The sequence below is a fragment of the Chenopodium quinoa genome, unplaced genomic scaffold (genome assembly GCF_001683475.1).
Source record: "Chenopodium quinoa cultivar QQ74 unplaced genomic scaffold, ASM168347v1, whole genome shotgun sequence".
Taxonomy (NCBI): Eukaryota; Viridiplantae; Streptophyta; class Magnoliopsida; order Caryophyllales; family Amaranthaceae; genus Chenopodium; species Chenopodium quinoa.
In genome coordinates, this window is record NW_018745286.1 from 1,082,041 (window position 1) to 1,106,573 (window position 24,533).

A 24,533-nucleotide genomic window follows, 5' to 3' on the forward strand; every position below is an offset into this window, starting at 1 on the left:
TTAAATGGAATGAGTAAAGGGAGAATTAAAGTCTTATAAGACGAGGTTGATGATTTGAGGTGCATAGTGTTTATACACCGAGGTAGTTAAGAGATTTAATAATAAATATTGTTTGTCACTAATAAATCAAGAATTGAATTGGAAATTTGAATTGCTTGAATGATAAATGTTTGATTAGTTGAATTGCTTTGCATTGAGTCATCACCAAATCCAAACTTGTAAATCACGTAAAGTGCAAGATGGATGAGCAATAAAACTCTGGATTTGTGCACATCTAGAGTATTGACAATTAGGGGTTGGGGTTCACGGGGTATTAGCCGTGTACTTTCTAAAGGTCGTCTGATCTATGAGTCTCTTGTTTACAAATGCTTTTTAAAACTATAAGGAGTTAGATGAGATCTCATACTAGCTATGGCCACGAAGTCGCGCCCGTGTGCCATTGGATGTTTATTGATGTTTCCAAAAGGAGGCATGGGGTTTTTCTTTTATTGATGTTCCGAAATGAAGCATGGGGAAACAACCTTGTCTATTGCTTAATCCAATTAATGAATGAAATGAAATGAATTATTATTAGTAATTAGTGAAGTCGTAGTAATGTTAATAGTTGAGGCATGTGTTAGTGTCAATAATTAAATTGTGTGTGCTGATTGATTTTTAGTAATATGCACTACTACAAAAAAAAGCCTAAGTGTTAGAATCCAACTCCTTTTGATGTATTAGATTCCATTTAAGTGCTTTCCTAGAGTTTAGGTTATGTTTTCTTAGCTTGAGGTCCCATTATTGTGTTACTGTCAGATCAGTGTTCACTAGGGATTCTCCTTGTATGTCATTTAAAGCTCTTTAGAGGGCGAATGATTAATGAAATCTTAAAGCCTTCTACCAAGTGTTGCCTTGCTTTTATGCTTGTTTGTTGTTAGACCTTTATAGATATTGTGTCTTACTTGCATATTAGCTCCCCTCCAACCCAACTTGATGCGCTAAGGACTCGTGGTTCGGACCCGCTTGTGCCCGCTTTGAAGTATCGGCCGTCACAAGCCCCGACCACCCGCACTCCGTCGCCCAGATAGACGTGAGTGCTCCTGAGATTCTATTGCCCGCTTGTGTTGCTTTGTGCTCACAAGCCCCTCTTCCGCTCAAGGCTAGCGTTCTTGCCGCCAAAAGGCTAGAGCGCGCCGCACGTTTCGGGGTCCAAACTCCCGGACCGTGACAGTTGGTATCAGAGCCGAGGCTCAAACCTCGTCGCAAGCAACCCGTGTAGGCACCAAGGAGGGCTACACGAAGATGGAATTCGTAGAAGAAAGGCTCGCTTGGCTCGAGGAGAAGGCGGACAAATGGGCCGAGCTCCAAGTCATTGTACACGAGCAAGCCGAGCAAATTGTGAAATTGATGGCTGACAGAGATGCCCTCCGCGAACAATTGCAATTTGTTCAAGGAAAAGCCGACGAAGCACTTGAGAAATGTGCTACCTTAACGCGCGCTGTGGGCAGAGACGCACTGGGTGTTGGTGCGGCGAAGATAAAGCCGCCCAAACCTCGCGACTACAGTGGCGCTAGAGATGCGAAAGAAGTTGATAACTTTCTCTTCGACATGGAGCAGTACTTCCGAATATGTCAACTAAGTGACGATCAGAAGGTGGATACTGCCATCATGTACTTGTCCGAAGATGCTAAGCTGTGGTGGCGCACCAAGCACGCAGACATCGAAGCAGGAAGGATCAAGATTGATACATGGGCGGAGTTCAAAGAGGAACTCAAAGAACAATTCTACCCCGTCAACACAGCGTTTGTTGCACGGATGAAGTTGCAAGAGTGCCGCCAGAAGGGTTCTCTTCGCAACTATGTTAAGGAATACTCGGCGATAATGTTGGACATCACAGACATGAATGAGAAAGATCGTGTGTTCAACTTTGTCAACGGGCTAAAGGAATGGGCGCAGCGAGAGATTTTGAGGCAGAATATTGATACCCTCGCTGCTGCTATGTGTGCTGCTGAGAGATTGATGGACTACTCAGTCGGGAAGGGTCGTCAATTCGAGAAGGATTCAAGTGGGACGTCAACACGCTCTAACAGTTCGTCTCCAAGCTCTCCAAAGGGTACAGAGAACGGCTCACGAGTATCGTCCAACACCATTAATACATATCATAGAAGAAGTGGAGGAGGTGATGCCCAGAGACAAACATCTACCCCCTCCCACAACTCAGGAAACTCGAGGGCCGGCGCATCCTCGGCAAACACAAGGGCAATAAACTGCATACTTTGTCGAGGTCCACACAAATGGTGGGATTGCGAGCATAAAGAAGAACTTGACAAGATCCAAAAGAGATTGTCATCCATGTCCGTTCAGGAGGCCACAAAAGAGACTAGCAGCGATGAGGAGCCCACATATAGGATGGGCTCCATACGACGCCTGAGTGCTATGAGAATGATAGCACCTCAAGAAGAACCAGAAGTCCGATATCTTTCGGCAATGCGAGTGATGGAGCCTGAGAAGAAGGCAACATCGAAGAAACAAGCTCGCACCAGAAACCCAGAGAAGCGGGAGATGAAACCCATGGAGTTGGAAACATCCCAGATACACACCCGCCAAAACCAGAATCAGTCACAAGGTTCGAAGCAAAGAGCGACGAGCCCAGAGACACCTAAGAGACACCAAAGAAGAACCTCCCAAGAGGGAGGAAAAACAGTGGTTGAGCAAACAACGCAGGGCGCATGCAAGGGATTACAAAGAAAATGGTCACCTTAGAGGCACCAGCCACAACTTGAAGCTCTCCACCACAGTCTCAAGGAAGCAGCTCCCCAACAGATGATGGTGGAAGCAGCTGTCCCCCTTAATTCAACAGATTCCACTCCCAGGAGGAAATTTAGAGATGAAGCTCTCAACAAGATGTTCGAGCCGAGCGACTCCAGAGACAAGCTCCTCGTCAACAAAGAAGATCCAGCTCAAGAGTCAGATAAGATTCCAGAAGATAGCCGCACCAACGGCGCATCCGAAAATTGAGATAGTTTAGGGTTTTCTAATTTTGATTGTAACTTTTGTAAGTCGACGAGTTCGTCGACAGCTTAAGTGGGGGAGGATGTTAGAATCCAACTCCTTTTGATGTATTAGATTCCATTTAAGTGCTTTCCTAGAGTTTAGGTTATGTTTTCTTAGCTTGAGGTCCCATTATTGTGTTACTGTCAGATCAGTGTTCACTAGGGATTCTCCTTGTATGTCATTTAAAGCTCTTTAGAGGGCGAATGATTAATGAAATCTTAAAGCCTTCTACCAAGTGTTGCCTTGCTTTTATGCTTGTTTGTTGTTAGACCTTTATAGATATTGTGTCTTACTTGCATATTAGCTCCCCTCCAACCCAACTTGATGCGCTAAGGACTCGTGGTTCGGACCCGCTTGTGCCCGCTTTGAAGTATCGGCCGTCACAAGCCCCGACCACCCGCACTCCGTCGCCCAGATAGACGTGAGTGCTCCTGAGATTCTATTGCCCGCTTGTGTTGCTTTGTGCTCACAAGCCCCTCTTCCGCTCAAGGCTAGCGTTCTTGCCGCCAAAAGGCTAGAGCGCGCCGCACGTTTCGGGGTCCAAACTCCCGGACCGTGACACTAAGAGACCTGTTAAAATTGACCAAAAGATCACTTTAGAGGAGGTCTCTAGCTTACAGGTCTCTTTGATAAAGAGACTTGGTAAATAGAACAGGTCTCTTTGTGATAAATAAGAGACCTGTTGAGTAAGATAACAGGTTTCTTTCGTTGTACTAACTCTATAAATTTTAGAAGGCAAAGAGACCTGTTTTCTTACCTAACAGGTCTCTTGTTGTATATAAGAGATATGTTATGTATGATAACAGGTCTCTCATCTCTGCTTTTTAAAAATAAAATTTGGCTAATTTTGATGACATGGCTTGGCTCATTAATACACGTGCTATAATGTACGCATACGGCTATGCGCCTATACCTGTATATATTTATATGTATATGTATTCGTATAATTAATTTATCCGCTACTACATGTTAATACTCCAAAAAAAAAATTGACATAGTTTTATTAATAATAAACCAAGTCAACTAACAAACTTACATTCAATAATTTTAATTTTACCATCTAAAACACTATACAAAAACTTCTATAAAACTCCATTTTTGTACAAAATTTTACGACAACCCCCTCAGTAAGGAATGTCCATACGTCTTCATTCTCTTCACTAGCATCATCTTTTTAAGGCTTGAGAGCATATATAACCCACAAAGTCTTGATGGAAAGAACTGCAAGGTAAGCAACTACAAATCATAACTAAACGATCTTAATTTGTCAATTTAATAAATGTAAGGTACTAAATATTCGATTTCTGAGTATATACTGGATCATCTAACCTCTACAATGAAAATGCATTTATGTAAGTAAAGGCAAAGTACAATTACTTTTTTCTAAGAACAATGAGTACAAAATTCTCTTTTTAACATTAAAGTAAGCATACATTACTCCTTAATAACCGAGATTTCAATGCAAAAATCAACATTAAAAAAAATAGCTATATCCTAAGAGACTCAAGAGACTTATTTATAGGGAGAAAAGAACACATATAGTTCTTCAGAATTCACATTTCTTGGCCGCAGAGTGTAGTAGGTCAACATATTTTTCATATTAGTAACAACTAGGAATTAATGAATAATACAAAAGATTGAGACATGAAAATGAGAAAACTTTAGTTAACAGCCCAGAATAAGCCTCATATACTTTTAATGTTTACATGGCTTTCACAAAATCAAGGGCCCACATTAATCCTAAGTGGGAATGAACTTTAGAAAATGTTTAGAGATATCAAGTTCACAACATAGAAGCAGACTAGAGGGCTATCAGAGGATAGGTGTGCCGGTGTGGCAATGCGAAAAAGAAGAGTTTACAATCCTAGATAGGATAAATTCTGATTGTCCCACAAAAAGAAATCAAAACTAAATATAAGCTTATCTAATACCTTCTATGTTAAGTCATTTTTAAAAAAAATTAGCTAACAACCTATCATTAACTAATTAACATGTAAAACTGAAGAATCAGAGCAGAACTAGCAACATGGCATAATATAATAATATTTATATTTCAGCTACACTCAAATATCACTGCAGGCTTGGTATTACACAAACACGGTAAAGGTATATATAATGCACCACAATAGATACTCACATGTTTTTCCTTCTAGGTAGTAGGATTCCTTGGTTCTTGATAGCAGTTTACCTTTGCTGGCCCATGGTGATCTGAAATGTATTAGCCAACATGTCTTTTATCTATGAACTCTTTGATATATTTCGTAGCTTGTATGTACTCAGCGTTGCTGATTGCGTGCTTTTGTGTGTCTTTTTCTCGGTCATGGCCTTCGCCCTTCAATGACCCTGTAATGATCCAATTTTTACACTTGTAATATTGGGGAGCAGATTAATCAAAGGTTTTTACATAATCAGAACTTGCATCAAAGTGAGGGGATTTTGAGTGGAGTGTTGGATATTTCCACAGTGTATTTCATTTCATAAGTTTGGATTTAATTAAACTCTGGTTTGATTTATTTACTACTTTTATTGGGTTTTGAATAAGAGCCTTAATGGTTCCAATTTGTAAGACTAAATTTGGTTTTGATTTTTGGTTTTGAAACTTATTGATAGCTGAGTTAGTTTTTCCGCTGCTAAATGCTGAACTAGCCTTAACGTTTGAACACGTGGCGGTAGCATGTTAGAAATTCTCTTGCACATTGTTAAAGGTATTTACAGGTTTTCAAGAAAGAATTATTGGGGTGTTACATTTAAGGTAGCACCGTTGATGTTTCAGTTTTGGTTCGGGTTAAAACGTGTTAATTTGGTTGGTGGATCAAGGTGGGTCGATTATGATATGGTTTCAAACTTTCGATTAGGGAGTTGGTTTGGTTTGATTTATTTATGTGTACAGAGTATTTTTTATTTTTTTAATTTCGGTAGAATTGTAATCGGTTCGAGTCATGATCGAGTAGGTTTGCAGGTTTGGGAGCCAGGTTACAATTCGGTTGGTGATTAAACTGTTTGAGATAATCGAGTAGTGGGTCAAATTGGGTTGAATTAAAACATGTCCTTTTGGTTGGTAAGTTGGTTTCGGTTCGATGAAAAAAAACTTACTAGACATTTGGTATAAGGGAAAAGGACAAAAGGGATAAGGAGGGAGGATTAGGTAGGGAATTGGAAGGTGGGATCAGGATAAAGAATTCTTATACCATATTTGGACTTCGTTTGTTTTGGTGGAAAATGATTTTCCTTCATCTTTCCATTTCCTTAGTTTTGATAAGAGATGGAAAACAAATTTTCTAAAGGCAGAAAATTGCACTTTAGAAAAGGAAAACCATTTTCCTTTGAAAAAGAAGGTATGCCACATTTTCCTCTTTACTCATTACTTCTCCTTATACTCTCCTCCCATCCTTCCTTTCCTTTTACTTCATTTTTTCTTTTCTCCTTAAGTTTTCCTCTAATCAAACAAACAAAGGAAAACTTTCTTTCAAATCATGTTTTCCATTGAAAATTATTTTCCTTGAAAAGTGATTTTCTATGACAATTGTTTTCCTTCAAAACTAACGGAACCTTGGTATGTATTGGAAACAAGTTTGGGATAAATGACAAAGTTACAAAATTACCCTTACTAACTTCTTCCTTTTCTCTTTATTCTTTCAAATTCGTTAAAAGTAAGTTGGTCTTTTAAATCCTATTTTCTATCCCTTCCCCATTTACCAATCTTCCTCGTGTGTAGAAATAGAGAGATAAGGGGGTGTTTTATCCATATCCTTATCCCCATGCCCGCTCTTTAATACTACTTTTTTTTTTCTCTTACATCTTGTCTCTATCACTCTCTTTTTCCAGAGCGCTTGGTATGAGGGACATGGATAAGGATAGGGAATTAAGGGTGGGATAAGGATAAAATAAAGTGTTAACAAAGTTACAAATGTGAGGCTGCCCCGGTTTCTCAAGATGAGAAACATTAGATGTTTCTCAACATGAACAGTAGACGAGGCATGCGAGACACGTGCTACATAGTGTGCTGTATTTTGACTTTTTCCCATTTCCTTCTTCCTCCTCTTTCATCTTCTACCTTAGATCTCCAGCCATAACCAACCAATTACCTCCATTTTCTACCTCCAATCCCAACCCATGACCACCTCCCTTGAAGCTGCTCGAGTTTTCCTCTTGTGAATCACTAATTCCATATACTGTCATATTTTCGGTGGCTTTGTCACCGAATAAAACTAAAACCCTAAGAAAAAATGGTGAAAAAAATGGCAAAGTTAACCCAATGGATAATGATATCATCCTACTCCATTGACGAACCTTGTCATGTTCAACTTTTCCATTGAAGTTTCCTTATTTATACATTGACGTTCTTCAGTTTCCATTGAAACCTTGGATCTGTTTTTCCTTGAAAATTCAATTTTTATACAAAATTTCCAAAATTACCCCAACTCAAAGACTGAAAATGACGAATTTGCCCAGTTGAGATACATGACATGTTTCTCATGTTGAGAAACATGTATTTTCTCTACAAATATACCTGACTAACTTTATTCTTCTTCTTTATTTTGCTTTTCATTAAGGGTATATATGTCTTTTCAATTATAATCTTCTTCCTTCCCCTTATACCAACCCATAGTGGGGCATTTGGTATGAGGGATGGGATTAAGTAGGATAATAAGAAGGTGGGATAAGAAGGTGGAATAAATAAGTGAGATAAGGATAAAAATAATATATTCCATTATTTGGTCTAGGTTGAGATTAGATTGGGATAACAAATTAAAAATACATAATTACCCTTACTATCCTTTCTTCATTCTCTTCTCCTTTCTCTTTCATTGAGGGCAGAAATATCTTTTACCCAATAAATTTAATCTCAATCCTTTATACCACTCCCTTAGTTATTATTTTAGGGGGATAACACCCTTTTTGATCCCCATTCCAACCCCCATCCTTATCCCCATCCGGCCATCCCTCTAAACAAACAAGAGACTAGTCAAGTCCTTTTCCTTTTGTCTTTACCCCTCCTCTCCTATCCTTCTAAACAAACGAGTTGTAGGTTTAAAAATTGAGGAATAATGGGGCTTTTAATCCTTGTCTCATCCTCCTCTCTAGTCCCTATCCCTAAAAACAAACATGAGAATTCTTATCTCCCAAAATCCCTATCCCTCTTCTTTTATATCCTAAACAAGATTTGGCAAACTTTTGGTTAGGTTGTAAATTTGTAATCGGGTTTTAGCGAGTTATAGTGAATTTGGTCATATTAAGTCAGGACTTAAACATGTACAAGTAAGTTAAATCTTAATTTACTAGACCACACAGATTTACACGCTATTATTACTTCATCATCAAGTTATTATTACTTTTTACACAATCTTGTTAGAAAACATGTCATTATTGTTTTGTTACAACAATCAGAATTTTCAATACGATAATATTGGTGATTTTGTTAGCCGAAGAGATTCATACTTAATTTTGAAGGTATGTATTTAGAATTTAGGTAGTACTAGTTTTCGAAAAAATCCAAATTTTAACGCCCTTAAACTTCTTCACTTCTTCCTCTTACTTTCAACAACTAAACAACAAAATCAATCAATCGATTAAAGTCTTAATCCCATAAGTGGGGTCACATGACATGAGCCAAAACAACAACAACAACAACAAAAAAAAAAAAAAAAAAAAAAAAAAAAAAAAAAAAAAAAAAACCTTCTGCCTCTTTGCTTTTTACAAACTGAGTTCACATACAATAGGAGCATGAGAGTGGCTGCACGCCTGAACCCACTCTTCATTACAGGAAAACTCAAACTATTTGTATTCATGGTATTTCAACTTACCAACCAATGCTATAACTATATCTCAAACACTCAGAGCACTCATTAGAAACCACTCTCTCACTTACAATACTAATGACAATCGACTGATACGTCAACAAGATTTACACATCTTGAAACCGGGCAAGAGCATGCATATATCTTAAATACACGCAAACAAATACTATACATGTTACAGTTCAGGTGTGACTAAACGTCTCAGGGTTATCTGCATATGCTGGAAGACGGTTTGGGAAACCCGGCCAAGGCAATGGGGATGAGATTTCTTCTTCTTGATTGTTTGGCTGATGAGCTGCTTGAGGATCTTGCCGTGTATGTGGCTGGGTGTTCCTTGCTCTCCATCTAAAAAATTCGACGATGATAGAACTAACACTCATGGCAATGCCATACCCTACAAATGTCGCCAGCAAAATTGATATGATTGCTTGTAAATGGACCTGCAAAGCCAGAGAGATCATATTTTCCATAAATGAATTATTAAAAAGCTAGAAAAGATGCATACAGTTATCTGTTTATATTTTTGAAAAAAAATTCTTATATATAACCTCTTACCACTGTGTAGAAAATATGACCAAAGATGACGACCAGAGCAAATTGCATGGAAGCATATAGCCAGACAAATCGTTTCGTTGCTGAAAAGTGTAGTAGTGAATTAGCTTTACAAACAAAAATGTCGTTAAAACGTAAATTAGGTTCAAGCATTGTAAAATTAAATTTGACAGCTTTGTAAAGACAAGAACCCTTGAAACCCTTTAATATTAATAATCTACCTACTGGTTTTATTATTGCCTCCTATCTCAAATTACCAGATCAAATTTGACTTCAGAAGGTACAATTTTTATTAAGAGTTGAAATGGCTAAAGCACATTGCACATATGCATGACCAGAAGTCCATAATCGATCAGTCCAATCTTAGACAGTACTCCAATTCCCAGTTTAGCACACAAGGCCAGGCTTCTCAAATGTACTATGCACTGAGTGACAAGGAAGCAAGATTACACTTCTATGACTCAAAGCTCGAGAGCGCACAAATGCTAGTGGCTCAGATTTACACATCACTTGTAAATTTGAAAAACTTTTTCTTTTCAATATTATTTTGTTGGTCCTTGAACATCTATTTCCATTATCCAAATGAAGATGAATTCATGTGAAGCAAAGGTAGGTCAGTGAACAAATTGTCAGTGTAGCTGAAATTAAGGGCAAGAGCTATAACCTCACAAACAACATCCCAAACAAAAACTTAACAAGTTTGATCATATATAAGGAGGATCTTACATTAAATCGATAGGGACTAAATACTGATTTATTGGGTGGTCAAAAGACTAGTTCAAACCCAGGTAATGCAGACACAACTACCAACAAGTAGATCTATGTCACGCATGTTCCACAGAGGGCATGCAGACTGCACTACTGCAGAGGATGAAAATAATATTGCATAACGTTTCTAGCACACAAAAGATCCTCTCTGTATGTTTTAGCTTATGGACACAGATTCGACAGTCAATAACATTAACTGGGCGCTGAGATACTCAGAAATGCCCTCCTATGGACACTTTTAAATATTAAGTATTGGTAATTCACTAAAAATTCCACAAAATACCTCTTTTACGTATATATACTTTATCTCTACTAACCCTACATAGATTTCCATAATACTGTTTAAAAGTCAAACTTCACAAACTTTGACTATAAATTTTCACCAATACATGTATAAGAATAAACTCGTGTTCGTCTCAGTTTTGTATTCAAATTTTGAAAAAAAATTGGCCTTGATGACACCAAAAGAATGCATTCTGTAAAAAGTGGCCTTGATGACACCAAAAGAATGTGTTCGTCTCAGTTTTGTACATTCAAATTACAATAAACTCGTGTTCGTCTCAGTTTTGTATCCATTTTCCCATGTCCGTAACATACCTTTACACCTACTCATTTCATGCAACATTGAATAGAGTCCTAATGTCTTCCTGATCGCCAAATTATGTAAACTAAAAGAAAACACACAAGACTATGTCCTCGAGTGTCCTGGAAGACTTACCCATTGTTGATGAGGTCATTGACGAAAGTAGACCCAGCAAGCAAGAAAATGGAAGTGAGAGAGCAATTGCTCCAGTGCCCATTTTTGCAACCTGAATAGAAACAGAAATAAGCAGTGAGAAGCAAAATCGATTAGCAAACTTGATTTATTAGCATGAATGAAATATGTCTTACTAGTAGTTGCTCCAGGAAACAAAAGTAGGCCAGCATACTGACAATTACAAGGACAGGAACTTCTTGCCAAGCCCTGCAAATGATTCACATGAACGGGTTAAGAAAGCAGTGACTGAAAGATTCTACTTCCTCCGTTTTTTTAGTTGCAACAATTTTATTTTCACGGTCTCCTAGGCAATTTTTGAAGAGGAGAGATAGAGAGGAAAATAAGAGGGACCCATGTGGGTAGGAGAGAGATAGAGAGAAAGAAATGTCAAAAATGGTAAGTGTTGCAAGTAATTAACAATTTCCAAAATAGGAAAGTGTTGTATCTAAAAAGAAACAAAGGAAGTATGTCCGATTCATCAGTTGGCAGTCTTGGCACCCAATCCTCAAGTTTTAAAATCAAACAAGGAAAAGATATTGAATGCATGGATGGTATTTGGAAGAGATCCAAGGTATGTACTGAAGCATGCGGATCACTGAATTCAGTACTTTTCTTTTGATAAAATGATTTATATAATAATGTAAAGGGTTCTATATAGAATGACAAAGATGCACATCTAAAAATGTGTGACAACTGAAGATGATAAGCGATGTATTTCCTCCGTTTCAAATTAGATGACACAGTTTGACTTTGTGCACTATTCACATAACTTGCTTTGACTTCGTTATATGATTTCGTGTTGAGAAAAATTATAATCATGTGGGATCTTGTTAAATTCGTCTTAACATTTATTTTAATAATATCAAATTTTTATAACTTTTGCTAAAATATAATCAAGTATATTTGTATTAGAAAGTATGCATTGACAAACGTGCCAAAATGAAATGTTTCATCTAATATGTATACGTTTCTCTCTACACTCTACACAAGTATACCAAAAGTGGATTGTTTTTCCTACACGATTGAAGAAAAAAGCTGAAAATAAGAGAGATAACTTGCCTGTAATCATTGATATTAATCGTTTGAGCTCTAGTTGTTGCAGCATTTGCTGCACGAGTACTCTGGATACGCAGAAGAGTGACAGACAGATTTTGTACGTCTTGCTTGCATACATCACACTTTTTGTTCCCTTTAATACTGAACCATTTCACTGCACATTCTTGATGGGCAAGAGCAAGTTCACCTTTGCAACTGCATTCCATCTTCAGGGTTTCTCCGCCTTCACATAATTCAACCAAGCAAATTCTACAAACAGCATCCTCTTCGGGTATATCTTCACTATCAGCTTCTGCATTTTCTGAAAGTGGAGAAACAATAAATTAGAAACCGAATCTGGAGGAACATAGGTTAGTTGGATGAGCCCGATATTCAATAGGATTCATGATGGCCGGACTTGAGAGTCATCATTCAACCAATGATCAAGTTTAGGCAGTCATCTCCTTCAGGCTTTGCAATGAATTGTATATACAATTAATACAAAGAAAAATGAGCTCTGATAATATTTGGTTGTAACTTTAAGTACTATACTTTTCAGCTTAAAGTAAGATGACTTGAAATGGAAACCCAAAGAACAAATGGTTTAAGAGAATATCCATTGCTTGTTTTAGTAGAGTATAGAAAAGTTTCTTTGCATACTCATCATGGGGCATCAAGATTAAACATTACTAATGTTGCTGACAAGAATAGGGTACTGAAAAATCAGTAGGATCCAGGGTCATTAAACTTCATACTGGTTTTAAATTGCGAAAGTCCATAAGATCAGCAGATGAAATGTGACATGCCCGGGAAATATGTCTACCTTTGGGAAAAATTTTCAGCCAGAAAAACACTCTCTTTTACAAAGCTAAATATGGAAAACAATGTTATCATTCCCAATAATAATCATGAACAAAACTAGACTATAATTATCAGAAACTACGTTACTTGGACTTGCTATAAGTGTGGGTCATAGGTACAAATCTAAGTGCTTGACTTGGCTATAAAGTGAGAAGTTTGCATAATTTTGGCAAAATATGAAGTGTCAAGTTCTATACCCTAGTCATATTGTTGAGTAACAATTCTAACAAGGATAATCAAGGTGGCACGAAAAGTCAAGATAACATTGAAACAAAGTTTCTCATTCCAGGGCAGGCAAACATAGTAACAGTGACATGCTAAGTATGATTTTAGTGGAGGGACTTTACGGAATTTTGTGAAAATAAATAATTAACTTACCAGTTTTCACTGGCTCACTTGTTTTTGGAATATGAAGCTCCCCTGCCTTCACCCGAGGAGAGGGGATTACACGAATAAAAGAATCCATTCTTCTACTGCGCAATTCTTTATTGAGGGGAACTGAAAGTGAACGAGAAATGTGTACCTCAGCTTCATGTTTTTGAGATCCCTTTGCCTGCAATATGAGTAAGAATTTTGGAAGAACCCCAAAAATAGATGGACATGAGATTGAGTTGTTCCGTACATGTGAAAGAAAAACTGAAAAACCAAAGTTCAGCTTCAGTGTCTAGCTTATACATAAGATTAGAAGATTCTTAGGCTCTTAGCAAAGACATCTACAAGAAATTTGTAAAATATCTACTTCCACTAACGAAGAAGAGGATGATCTGTACATAGAGTATTTTACTCTTGAAGGGTATAACTTTTCACATTTGGGCATAATAATAAGCTAACTTGTAAAGGGTGTAGGAATTCTTGTGCATCACAATTTCTTAAGAGCATAATGCTTACAAAGTCTAAACTTTGGCCTGTTTAGCAAAAGATGCTGTTTAGTGACATAAAATCACCACCAGTAAGCTGAACAGCTATGCAGTTAAACATTTCAGAAATAAATTAGAGCTTACGCATGAATGTAGTGAACCACTGGTGCTTCCACAAGGAATAGGTACCGGGTTCTCATTTTGGGTGACCGGAAGAGATGAAGTTCGCTTGATCCTTGGTGTAAATATCTTTGTAAGTGACGTTGACCTGGGGCTGGAAGTCTTCTCTCGTGGTGTTGATAATGGAACATCACTTGCTATGCACATAGCCTTCTCAACATCTGAAGAACTACGATAAAAGGAAAATTTTGGTAGAAGATTTTTGAGCGATGAGCGCCCTCTCACTGAGGAAGGACCAGGAGATTCATTAGGTTTTACATCAGAGGAGGTTGGTGTCAAAACAAAGTTGACTCTCTTTGGTGTAGGAGGCATCTTGATTTTAACACAATCTTGAGGGCCATCAATTTTTCTTGTAGGAATGTCGAGAGACAGGTTCTGTTTTTTCCAGTTGGATACACGTTCTGTGTTTACGTTTTCTGCAGAGGAACTCTCAACCTGAAAGATCACAAGTAACTGAATAAAGATACAGATGATATGGGCACATTATCATTATTCCAAGTTTCCAACTAGTCTTTACACCCAGTCGCTCAGGTGAACAAGTTCACTTCCTCGGTTTATTTGTTTCAAGTAATTAGAATAATTTTTGAAGCTAGATTACATGAAGCACCAAAACGGTATATGGACATATGCTGAGGAAGGCACACTGAACTGAAGGAATTTTCAATAAAAAAAACTAGGCGAGTATTATTGTCTGTTAGCTCATTACAACCTAGTGATGACCGTACATTGTAAATACATTCAAACAAATGTCAAATGAATAATGATGAGCTACAATCAGTTAAAAAGGTAATCATCAAATCAAAGCAAATCAGTAGTGGCCTAGCATATTATGTCACCCTGAGAGAATGTACCTAATAAAATTGCTTTGTTAGTTATGGTCCATAACGGCTCATTTGATAGGCAGTTATGTCGTACTGGCTATCAAATACTCATTACCTCATATAGAAAGGCTTCGCTAACTATACATTTATACAATATGGACATATCTATACAGATGCGCCGCAACCTCTAGATAAGTTCTCCGTTTCAGTATCTCAAGAAGTAATGTATTGAAGTATATTGGGATGAAATGAGAAACAAAAACCCGAATTTTATGTTCATAAATTGGATATGGAAATAAAAGAAGGGAAAAAAAATAATAATTGAAAGTATCCTATTTTTCCATCCTCTTAAACAAACTTCTTCCACTATTAGAACAAACACGCCTACACACACCCATGTGTACTTAATAATTAGGTAGTTTTGGGTAAAAAGAAAATGGAAGGTCACGTTTTCCCTCGCCTTTCATTCATTCTATCCTCTTTCGAAGAACTTTGTTTTTTTTTTTTTTTTTTAAATAACCAAACACACTATAAAACAAAACCTTTCAAGTCTCAATCTAAAAAACAAACAACTTATCAATTAGCCTCACGATTCCCATGTTGGCAAACTCCTGAATCATAAATTACATGTTAACAAAATTCCAAAACTCAGGTATTAAATTTTCATATGAAATGAAATATGAGATTTTCAGATCGATGAGGTTATTGAATTTTCCAGTACTCCAAAGAAAAATAAAATAAAACAGACGATAAGACACGTGTTTCGAACACAAACGTTCGATTTATTTGGAGGCCATAAGCAAATAAAATGCTGTTACAACCTAACAAACTCAACTACCTAAATAACTTACCAAATAAAAAATACAATAACATAAAATAAAATAAAGCTCCATTCTTTAGGAAAAAAAAAAAAAAAAAAAACAACAAAGCTGAAAAATCAAATAAAAACATAATTTATTTATTTTTTTGACGGGAATAAAAACACTATTATCATGTACTCCGTTTATAACAAAAAGAAGAATCATGTGATCTAGTGTAACATATAAACACGCCTAAAATCCCTTGAAACATGTCAAATGAAATAATAGAGTAATTAAAAATAAAGTTTTTACCCGTAAGTGACTATATATAACTATGAATAATTACAAAATATAAATATTTTTATAAATTTCGGAATACATAACAAAATCATACGGACTATTTTATCAAACTCAATGTTTAATATTTCTACTTTAATTTTTGAATTCCTACCAAACACAATGATTAATATTTCTACTTTTATCTTCGAATTACTACGAAGTAGTAGTACGGCTACGAAGCAAAAACAATCATTTGATCGAAGTGGAACAACATAAACCTTTGATCGATTCGAAACAAGGTGAATTAATAGAAATGAAAAGGATAGTACTAAAATTAAAAGGGTACCTTTCGATTTTGAAGAACATGGTGATCTCCGCAGGTAGAATCAGCAGCTATGAACTTCTCTTCAATTTCCATGAATTATTATATAAACAAGAAAAAAGATTATATAACTTACAAAATTATATTGAAAGAAAGAAAAATAAAACACAGAAATTCTGAAGTCTGAAAGAAGAGAGAAAAATTGGGAGGGTAAGGATAATAAATAATTTTGAAGTAAGTGAAGCAGGAAATTAAATTTATAATGAAAAAAAAAATAAAAAAAAAAAGAAGGGAAGAAAAAGATGGCATTTATGGCAAAGGAAGGATGTTGATGGTAGAGGGGAGTATTGAGAAAGAAGGGAAAAGGGAGGGACCCATTGAAGGGCCTACACCTAAATTCCTCCACTAACACTTACCATTGCTGGATTTGCTGCTTGTATTAGTACTACCCATTTCTCCCGCGCCATTTGGATTGGGTCGTGCTTGTGACAATATTGGCCTTTTACTGTACTATTCCATTCGAGAATAACGAGAAATTCTTATATACATCCGGGTGCACGGTAAACCCATGAGCATTTTATTCTCATTTTGACGATTGTTTTTCATTTCATCATCAAATGAAAAGCAAAAACTAATTTTGAGTTAGTTGGATGCATGGTACAACTGGGTGTATGTAAATGGACATTTTAAAAGGTATAATTGGCAATATACTATTCGTAAGAGTAATCTTTTACTTTTATAAAATAGGGAGGGAGAATTTTTTAAAATATAATTATTTAATATGTTAGCCAATATTGGAAGTACAAATTATTACAAAAATCACAACCTTTATTTAACTTTGACATGAAAAAAAAATGGTAGACCAATAATTATTTAACTCTTTTTTATTTTTAAAAATTGTCGTTTATTAGAAAAAGTAAATACTTGTAGAATAATACATTCATCAATCAAATTAATTAACCCATATATTGACATTAATTTTTGAAGTTTGTTAAAAGTGTCTTTACAAAAAATATCAACAACTATACAATTTTTTTTTTGCAAATGAGTGTAAAACACATGAGATAATTTTTTTTAAAATAAAGAAAAATGTAGCAACTATAAGAAATAATTAAGGAGAACCAACTAAAACCTTTTCAACATTTAAGGAGTAAAAAATTAAAATAAAAAAATAAAATGAAAGAAAAGGGATTTAGGAGGGAAAAGAAATTAATAGTGTTTTTTGTTTTAGTAATAGTTACAGCTTATACTTGTTGGAAATGGTAATGCAATCAAATAATAGCAAAGCCATGACGATCCACACTTGTGGAGGGAATTAAACAATGCTCCGAGGACTCTCGCGCCAGGCCGGGCGGGGATAGCCCGATCGGGCGAAATTGGCAGCAGAAAAAGGGAGGTTCTCGCGCTTGGCAGGGCGGTGGTTCGTTCGACCGGGCGGCGGGACCTTGGTTTGACGAGCCCGGCAGAGCGGTATTAGCCCGGCAGCTCGCCCGAGTCGAAGTTTGAGATCACCCGACCAGGCGCGACACCTGGTCTGGGAATCTTTTCCTCGTGCCCGATTGAGCGGCCGGTTGCCCTCTTTCTGGGTCGATTTTGTTTGCTTGTTTCCTATTTTCGGGAAACATATAAATATGATTGTTTTGTCTCTCTTCGAACATACATTCATACGAAACCTAAACACAAACCTACCCTTTGAGATCTGAACAGTTCTTAGCAATTCCAACCTTCGAGTTCGGGTACATGGGTACACGGGTTGCGCAGGTTGTTGTGTAAAACTTGGGGGGCGTGCGTCACCGGGAAACCTGTACCAGTGGTGGCGTATTTCGCTTCTAAGGCAGTGGGTACCAAACCACGGCACAATCGAAGGAGGACAGGTCTTTGATTCGAGTATGGCGATCGAATTTGTTCCAGGGAAGTTTATGATTTGTCTATTATTATTCTTGGAATCAACAGGTATTTTTTCCAACAATACTAGTAGTTGGTGGAGATATATTTCATTTGGGCCTCAAAGTTGTAATCTATTACAAATTTACAAGTATATAATAAATGTTGTGAAAAATTATATGGAAGAGTTGTAGATTAAGGCTTGTTTAGTTCACCTTATTTATGCTTATTTGATCTGATATGATATGGTCTGATTTGATTTAATCTGTTCTGGTATGATCTTATCTGATTGTCTAATTTGACCAAACTTTGATGTAATACCCCGTATTTTTATACGTATTTTAACTTAAATAAGTAATTCTTAAAGTATTAAAATAATTCGAAATGAATTATTTATGATGTTTCATTAATTTAAAAAGAATTATTTAATTAAAAGTTTATTTTTAATTATTTAACAATCTTGAAAATATTTTATTTCATGATTTGAAAACTTTGGGGCATATTATTTTATAAAAGGTAAATTTTAAAGTCAAAATGTTAGGTTGAATAGGAAAGGGATCATTAAGAAAGTAAAGGAATTTTAAGTAGGAGGGTTATTGAGAGTGGGTATAAATACCCATCATATGAGCAAAATCAAACTTTGCCCAAGGTGGAGAATACCCAAAGGTAAACTCTCTCTTTCTCCTCTTATTTTCTTTCGCCCTTAATTTTTCCCCTTTCCCTTTATTTTATTTTTGTCATTACCACCCACCCACACACCACCACCGGCACTCGCCAGCAGCAGCGGCCACCAGGCGGGCGCGGCAGCAGCCGGCCTTGTGGTCGTGCGCCAGTGGTCTAACAAAAAAAAAATTCTCTTTTGTTTTTAATCCTAAACTAGCCTTTAATTAATTGTTGTTTTTGGGTTTGTGATGATTTTTTATGACGTTTGATTTTAAGTATGATGTATATAAATTTTCAGATTTGGTTTTGAATTAAAAAAGCCCCAAATTATAAACCCTAGGTTTCTAAGTTTATGAATATTGATGGAATTTGTTTATGGGTGATTTAAATTATTGAAATAAGTGTTTTGAAACATAATTACAACAATTTTAGATGATTTAATAAAGCTGGAATTTTTATATATAAGCTATAATTATGTTTCTTGAAAGGATTTTTAATTACCCATAAATTGGGAATAAAAGTAAGGGTTTTAAATTAAATTTCAGCTTATTTTAGAGGGTTTATGAGTGATTTAAGGAGTGTATATATTGCTGGAAATTTGTGTGGAATGGGTATTAATGTCTCTTTGTAATTTTGGTTTGTAGGAGATTTCCAAGTGAGTGATTTTATTTAGTCGTGGCGATTTTGAGATCGTATTCAAGGTACATTCGCCTACTTAGTAATTATTTGAGTATGTAGAAGCATGCTAAGTTTTGATTAATTAATTCCAAGGAAGTATCATGATAGGTATTGATTGGAATTGTTGATTGGATTGATGTTGGTGAATGATTTGTGGTGTATGAATTATTTATTATGAATTGGTGATTAAAATTAAATAGGTTGGCATGTTGGATATGAGCCACACTTTTATTATTATCATGATGGAAGGTATGTTTAATTAAACTAAATGTTTAATTTGGTTTGGAATATGAAAAGGAATTTTATTATGGTTCATATAATTTTTATTGATGTTGTAAGCATGAGAAAGGAGCTATTTAAGTGTCTAGGTACACGAGGATTAAATTATATTTTTAGTGCCTAAGTGCACTTAAAGTGTTTCTAACACCGAGGGATAGGATTTGCGGCGCACTATGCGTTTAAGGTGTCTTTGACACCGAGGTAGACTAAAAAGGATTCAACATTTTATTTATGTGGTCACTAATTACTCAAGAATTAAATTGGTATGTTTGATTGCTTGAATGAATTATAATGTTTGATTGTGTTATGGGTTGAGAGTCATCACCAAGTCTAATAATATGTAAATAACGTAAAGTAAAAGTGATAACGCACCAAAACTCTTGGAATGTATATACCTTGAGTATGAACATATGGGGGGAGTTATGCGATTTTATATTTGACCATAACTTCTACTGGGAGTACAGGACGCTGTATTTTCCTTTTTATTTATTTTATGCGCAGGACGTCCAATCACTTCATGTGACATTTGCCTACCCGGTTAGCTCTCGGTGTAGTTTACCTTTGTTTATTTGGGGCAGGGATTTGGTTGGAAACCCGTTCGATGCGTAATCAAATTAAATGGACATTGGTATTTGTCTAGTTAAGTGTTGATTATCTTGTACGCTTGTTTACAAGTGCAACAAGGTAAGTTGTGTGATGGTAGGATGAAAACATGTTAGTGTGTTTTTATTACGCTTATGTACTCAGCATTGTTGATTGTGTGTTGTATGTTTGTTTGGCCTTGTCTTTACCTTGGCCCTACGACGACCCATTTCTAATGGGGAGTAGTGGGGACAAGTAGAGAGAAGCTTTTCAGGTGATGAAGCATTTTCATGATGGGCATGAGTGAAGAGCTAATCATGCTTAGTTTCCATAGGAATATGATGTGTTTTAATTGTTTTGAATATTATTTATTTTATTGTGCTCATGAGACTAACGTAAAGGTTTTTAGTGTTGTTTGGTTTTAAGGGCCTACAATGTTCCAAGTTGTAAGTTGATTTTGTTTAACTTTGGTTTGACTTTTAAGTTGACTTGTTTTGAATGGTTTTAAGGAAAGTCTTTGATGAGTCTATTTTATATATATTTTTATTCCCCGTCCCACGGTCATATTTGCGCTTATTTTAGCTCTTTAGAGCCACTTTTAATGCAAATAGGCGTTTTCTAGTGTTTTTGTAGATTTGGTATTGTTTTATAGAAAATTACATATTAGGAGCATTTTTGCGAACTTATGGGAGCCACTACGAGCATTAGAGATATATGAGCATTTTCTGTAGCCCAAGACCGGTTAGAGTTATCAAACCGATGATTAAGGGTTCGGCGGAGAAGAAGAGTTCGAGGCAATGGACCGTGTTTCAAGGCCCCAAAGAGGAAATCTGGATTGGGCCAAGTTTATAGCCCAATCGAAGATCCATGGTTGCCCAAAGAGCTCGCCCGATCGGGTAGGCCCTCGCCCTGAGGCGCGCTCGACCGGGCGCGAGCGGAGAAGTCTCCAGCAAAAAGGCGCGCCCGGTCGACCGGGCGCGTGTTTCTTAGAGGAGTTTCGACGATTTTAATTTGTTTTTAATTAGGATTTTTGAGCTTAAGTATAAATACGCTTTTGTTAAGCGGGATTGAGGACGTCTTTCATTAGTTAATTTCCAGATTTTAGTTTTAAACTTTTGGTTAATACTCTTGTTTTTTTTTCTCTCTCTACATTTTTAGTTTATGCAATTCATTATTTTCATTTATTTTTTGTAACGATTTCTTCCCCTTTTATTTTCAGTAATTAATTGCTTTGATTATTTATGTCCTGTTTATTAGCTTTGCTTAGTTTAGATTTAAATATGTGTGAGTAGTTTTATTTCTAGGGTTGTGGGGATCCATAAATAATATGAAGGGGTAATTTACTATTGTTGATTGTTAATGCTTTGGCTGGTTTCCTATTGATTGATTTAATGCTTTGCAATTAGATTAGGCCTGGTTTAATTGTAGGAGTTATGCAATATTGATTTGAGATTCGAGATATGAGAATTGATGTTTAGGCTTAGTTTCAATAGGCAGGTTAATTTATAAATGGTTAAGTCAAGATTCGAGAGATGCGATTTAATATCGGTAGATTAATTCTATGGTTGTAATACATAGCGAAAGCCCTTTATGATCTGATTAATTAATGCATTGATAATTAATTGTTGTGTTTTACCCGAGAATATTATTTATTGGTGAACCAATACCCTAGCTTTGATTTATTAATTTCCTCCCTTATTCAATTTGTTTTAGGTTTAATTTTTCTCCTTAGTTAAATTCCTATGAAAATAATTTGGCTACTTGATAATCTAGATTATATTAATTATTTAGGAATAGAAAGACTTGTTCCCTGTGGATTCGACCCTACTTCCCTATCTATTTGAGTTAGTGGTTTTAGGAATTACTTTTGATTAGGTGATACGACTTTAGCTTGTCAGTCTTCCGCTGTGTGTCTTTGATATTTGCCTTAACTGTTTTCACGGCAGTAATGCCTTAGATTTTCCTATTTCGTATTTTAAAAATAGGGCAAAACAGGTATTTTAAAGGGAAGGAATTTCTAGGGTGTTACAAAGTGGTATCTGGGAGCTTAGGTTGAGATTTTTATTACCACTAAAGCCAAAAACGTGTTTTAAAGTGTTTTGTTTTAAACTTGGCCAAGTGCTTATTTAATTAAGTTATTTTAAAAGAGAGTTATTTTCACTTATTTTTAATTTTTGGATCCGAATTTTTTTTTTTTTAATTTGGCCGAAAAGGGCCTTTTTCAGAGCTTATTTTTGAAAAATTTATTTTAAAGAAGAGTCAAAAATATATTTAGTTTGTTCAATTTGCTGGAAAGCAAGGATTGAGGTAATTATTATGTGTTAAAAGCTTTTAAAAGCATGTTGGCGAGCTTGGGTATGAAAGAATTTGGGCATATAAGTTAGAAATGATTATGTTCTTGTATGCATTAATATTTAGGTTGTGATGTTCAATCATGTGAATTGATTAATTGAAAGCATGTGATTATGTGATTAAGAATAAGTGAAATTTTTTGATTGAACATTGAACTTAATTCATGCAAGAACTGTATTGTTTTTATTTTCTTTGGGAAGGGAATTATTTTCTAAGCCTTTTCCTTTACAATATGCCGATTCTTCCTAGCAAACATCCCAAATTGGTACTCTAATTAAGTAAAACAATGAACATCCATTTGACTATGTCAAGAAAATACAATTATATTGCTCCTACATGAGCGATGTCTTAGAAGACAAGCACTATGATCTTCCTGATCGTGTTTCTGCTATGATTATTCACTGTCTTCCATATGAACCCCCATATCTTGCTATCAAAGCAAAATTTTCTGATTTCTATTTACCAAGGGACATCCCAAACTACTCTAAATACAAAAATTTCTATGCAACCTCCAAGCCTGCTTTGCCAATAGATCCTAATTAAAAGATTTGAGGTCGCGGAACCCTAACCCCTCCCCATCGACTTTGGCATACACATAGAATCCCATTTATGCTAATGCATCTTCCGCGTAGTATTTGTTGAACCCCACCAAAAGCGAGAAATTAGAGCATGAATATCATCAATAAAACCATCCGGAATACGGAACACGCTCATCATATATTATAGGTTGGAATAGATTGTGCTATGACTTTAATTAGAGCATGAATGTGTATTTTATTAACATGTAATTTTATTATTTTTTTCATTACGTAATTAAAGATATTTAGCGTTAAAAAACCGCACATAAAACGATTATCTGATCTAAATTTTTTTTTTTCTAATCTGATTTGAACTTTTTTTTTCTAAAATAAGTAAAAATAAGTTGAACTAAACAAGACCTAAGTGGTGTAAGATAATATCTCTAGCATACCCGCTCCTGGGTTCGAGTCACTTGGAATCACATTTAGTATTTAAATGTGACGGATGGAGTAGTACTCATTTTACATTAAAAGACTATCTGTGGGTTTGTATTTATTTTGGTGATATATACGGAGTATTATAAATGCTTATTTTACTTTTAATTCATTTAAGAAGACCATTCTTTGCATACTACCTCCATTTCATATTACTTGTAACTTTGAAATATTTTATATCTCACAAATAATACCGCAAAGTTGCAAATAATATAAAATAGAGGTAGTATTAAAAAAGGGTCTATTTTAATCTCAGTTGTACAGGGTCTCCACAATAGTTAGGACGACCCTAAACACAAGTAACGGAACATGTTATATATTGTTTTGACCTATGGTGACTTGTAACTTGTTTATATCCGACTCGTTTTTTTAACCAAATTGCCATTGTTGTGACCCATACAATTAAGATGAGATTAATTGTAGACTCACCTATTTTTACTCAAATTGAAACAAATTCATTTAAATCTAATCTTAAGTTAGAATTGTTTACGATGATAGATCATACAGAAATTTTAGAACAATATAGATGTAGAATTTTTCTTATTAACATTGGTTTCAATTTGCTTTAACAACATTTTATACATCTTGTTTGGATCATATACATCTTTGCATTCTTGCTTGCAATTATATAGGTTTATTACATGTTAATACCTCTTGGCTCTTGCTCAATTAATATGATCATACAATTATGACATAAGGTAAAGCTAAAATAGCTTTCTGAATAGGGCTAGATCATATAACACGCACTTTAGTCGCCCTACTCATAAAAAAATAGAAGTAATAAGAGAGGTATTTCGTTGTTCCTCAATCCTCAAGAGGCCAATCTTAGACACCCATTAGCTTCACAAAGTGGCCAAAATTTAAATAGTACTCCGTTGGCCTTTTAATAAGTGAGACAACGACTGGATAAGCCCACAAATTTATGTATTAGATCTCTTTAACTTTAATAAAAACACATTTTGCGCAAATAATATTTCCACTCAATTATAAATTTAATTAAGAGTTTTCTAAAAAAATTA

At 35.6% G+C, this 24,533-nt stretch overlaps 1 protein-coding gene across 1 annotated transcript; it reads right to left on the reverse strand.

Annotated features, from left to right (window-relative positions):
• Positions 1-8,696: 8,696 nt before the first annotated feature.
• Positions 8,697-16,262, reverse strand: LOC110711854. Its single transcript, XM_021890294.1, has 8 exons — positions 16,088-16,262; positions 13,806-14,276; positions 13,183-13,357; positions 11,968-12,265; positions 11,043-11,115; positions 10,870-10,960; positions 9,387-9,466; positions 8,697-9,271 (listed from the first exon to the last, which is right to left on the reverse strand). Exons 1-8 carry the CDS (start codon positions 16,157-16,159, stop codon positions 9,014-9,016), a joined length of 1,518 nt encoding a protein of 505 aa, XP_021745986.1. The 5' UTR covers positions 16,160-16,262; the 3' UTR covers positions 8,697-9,013.
• Positions 16,263-24,533: the final 8,271 nt, after the last annotated feature.

Coding starts and splice junctions, on each gene's coding strand:
- LOC110711854 (XM_021890294.1), bottom strand. CDS start 16,159: ATGGAAATTGAAGAGAAGTTCATAGCTGCTGATTCTACCTGCGGAGAT. Junction 11,116..11,967: donor ATTAATATCAATGATTACAG/GCAAGTTATCTC, acceptor AATCATTTGCAG/GGCTTGGCAAGAAGTTCCTG. Junction 9,272..9,386: donor GTCATATTTTCTACACAGTG/GTAAGAGGTTAT, acceptor CTGGCTTTGCAG/GTCCATTTACAAGCAATCAT.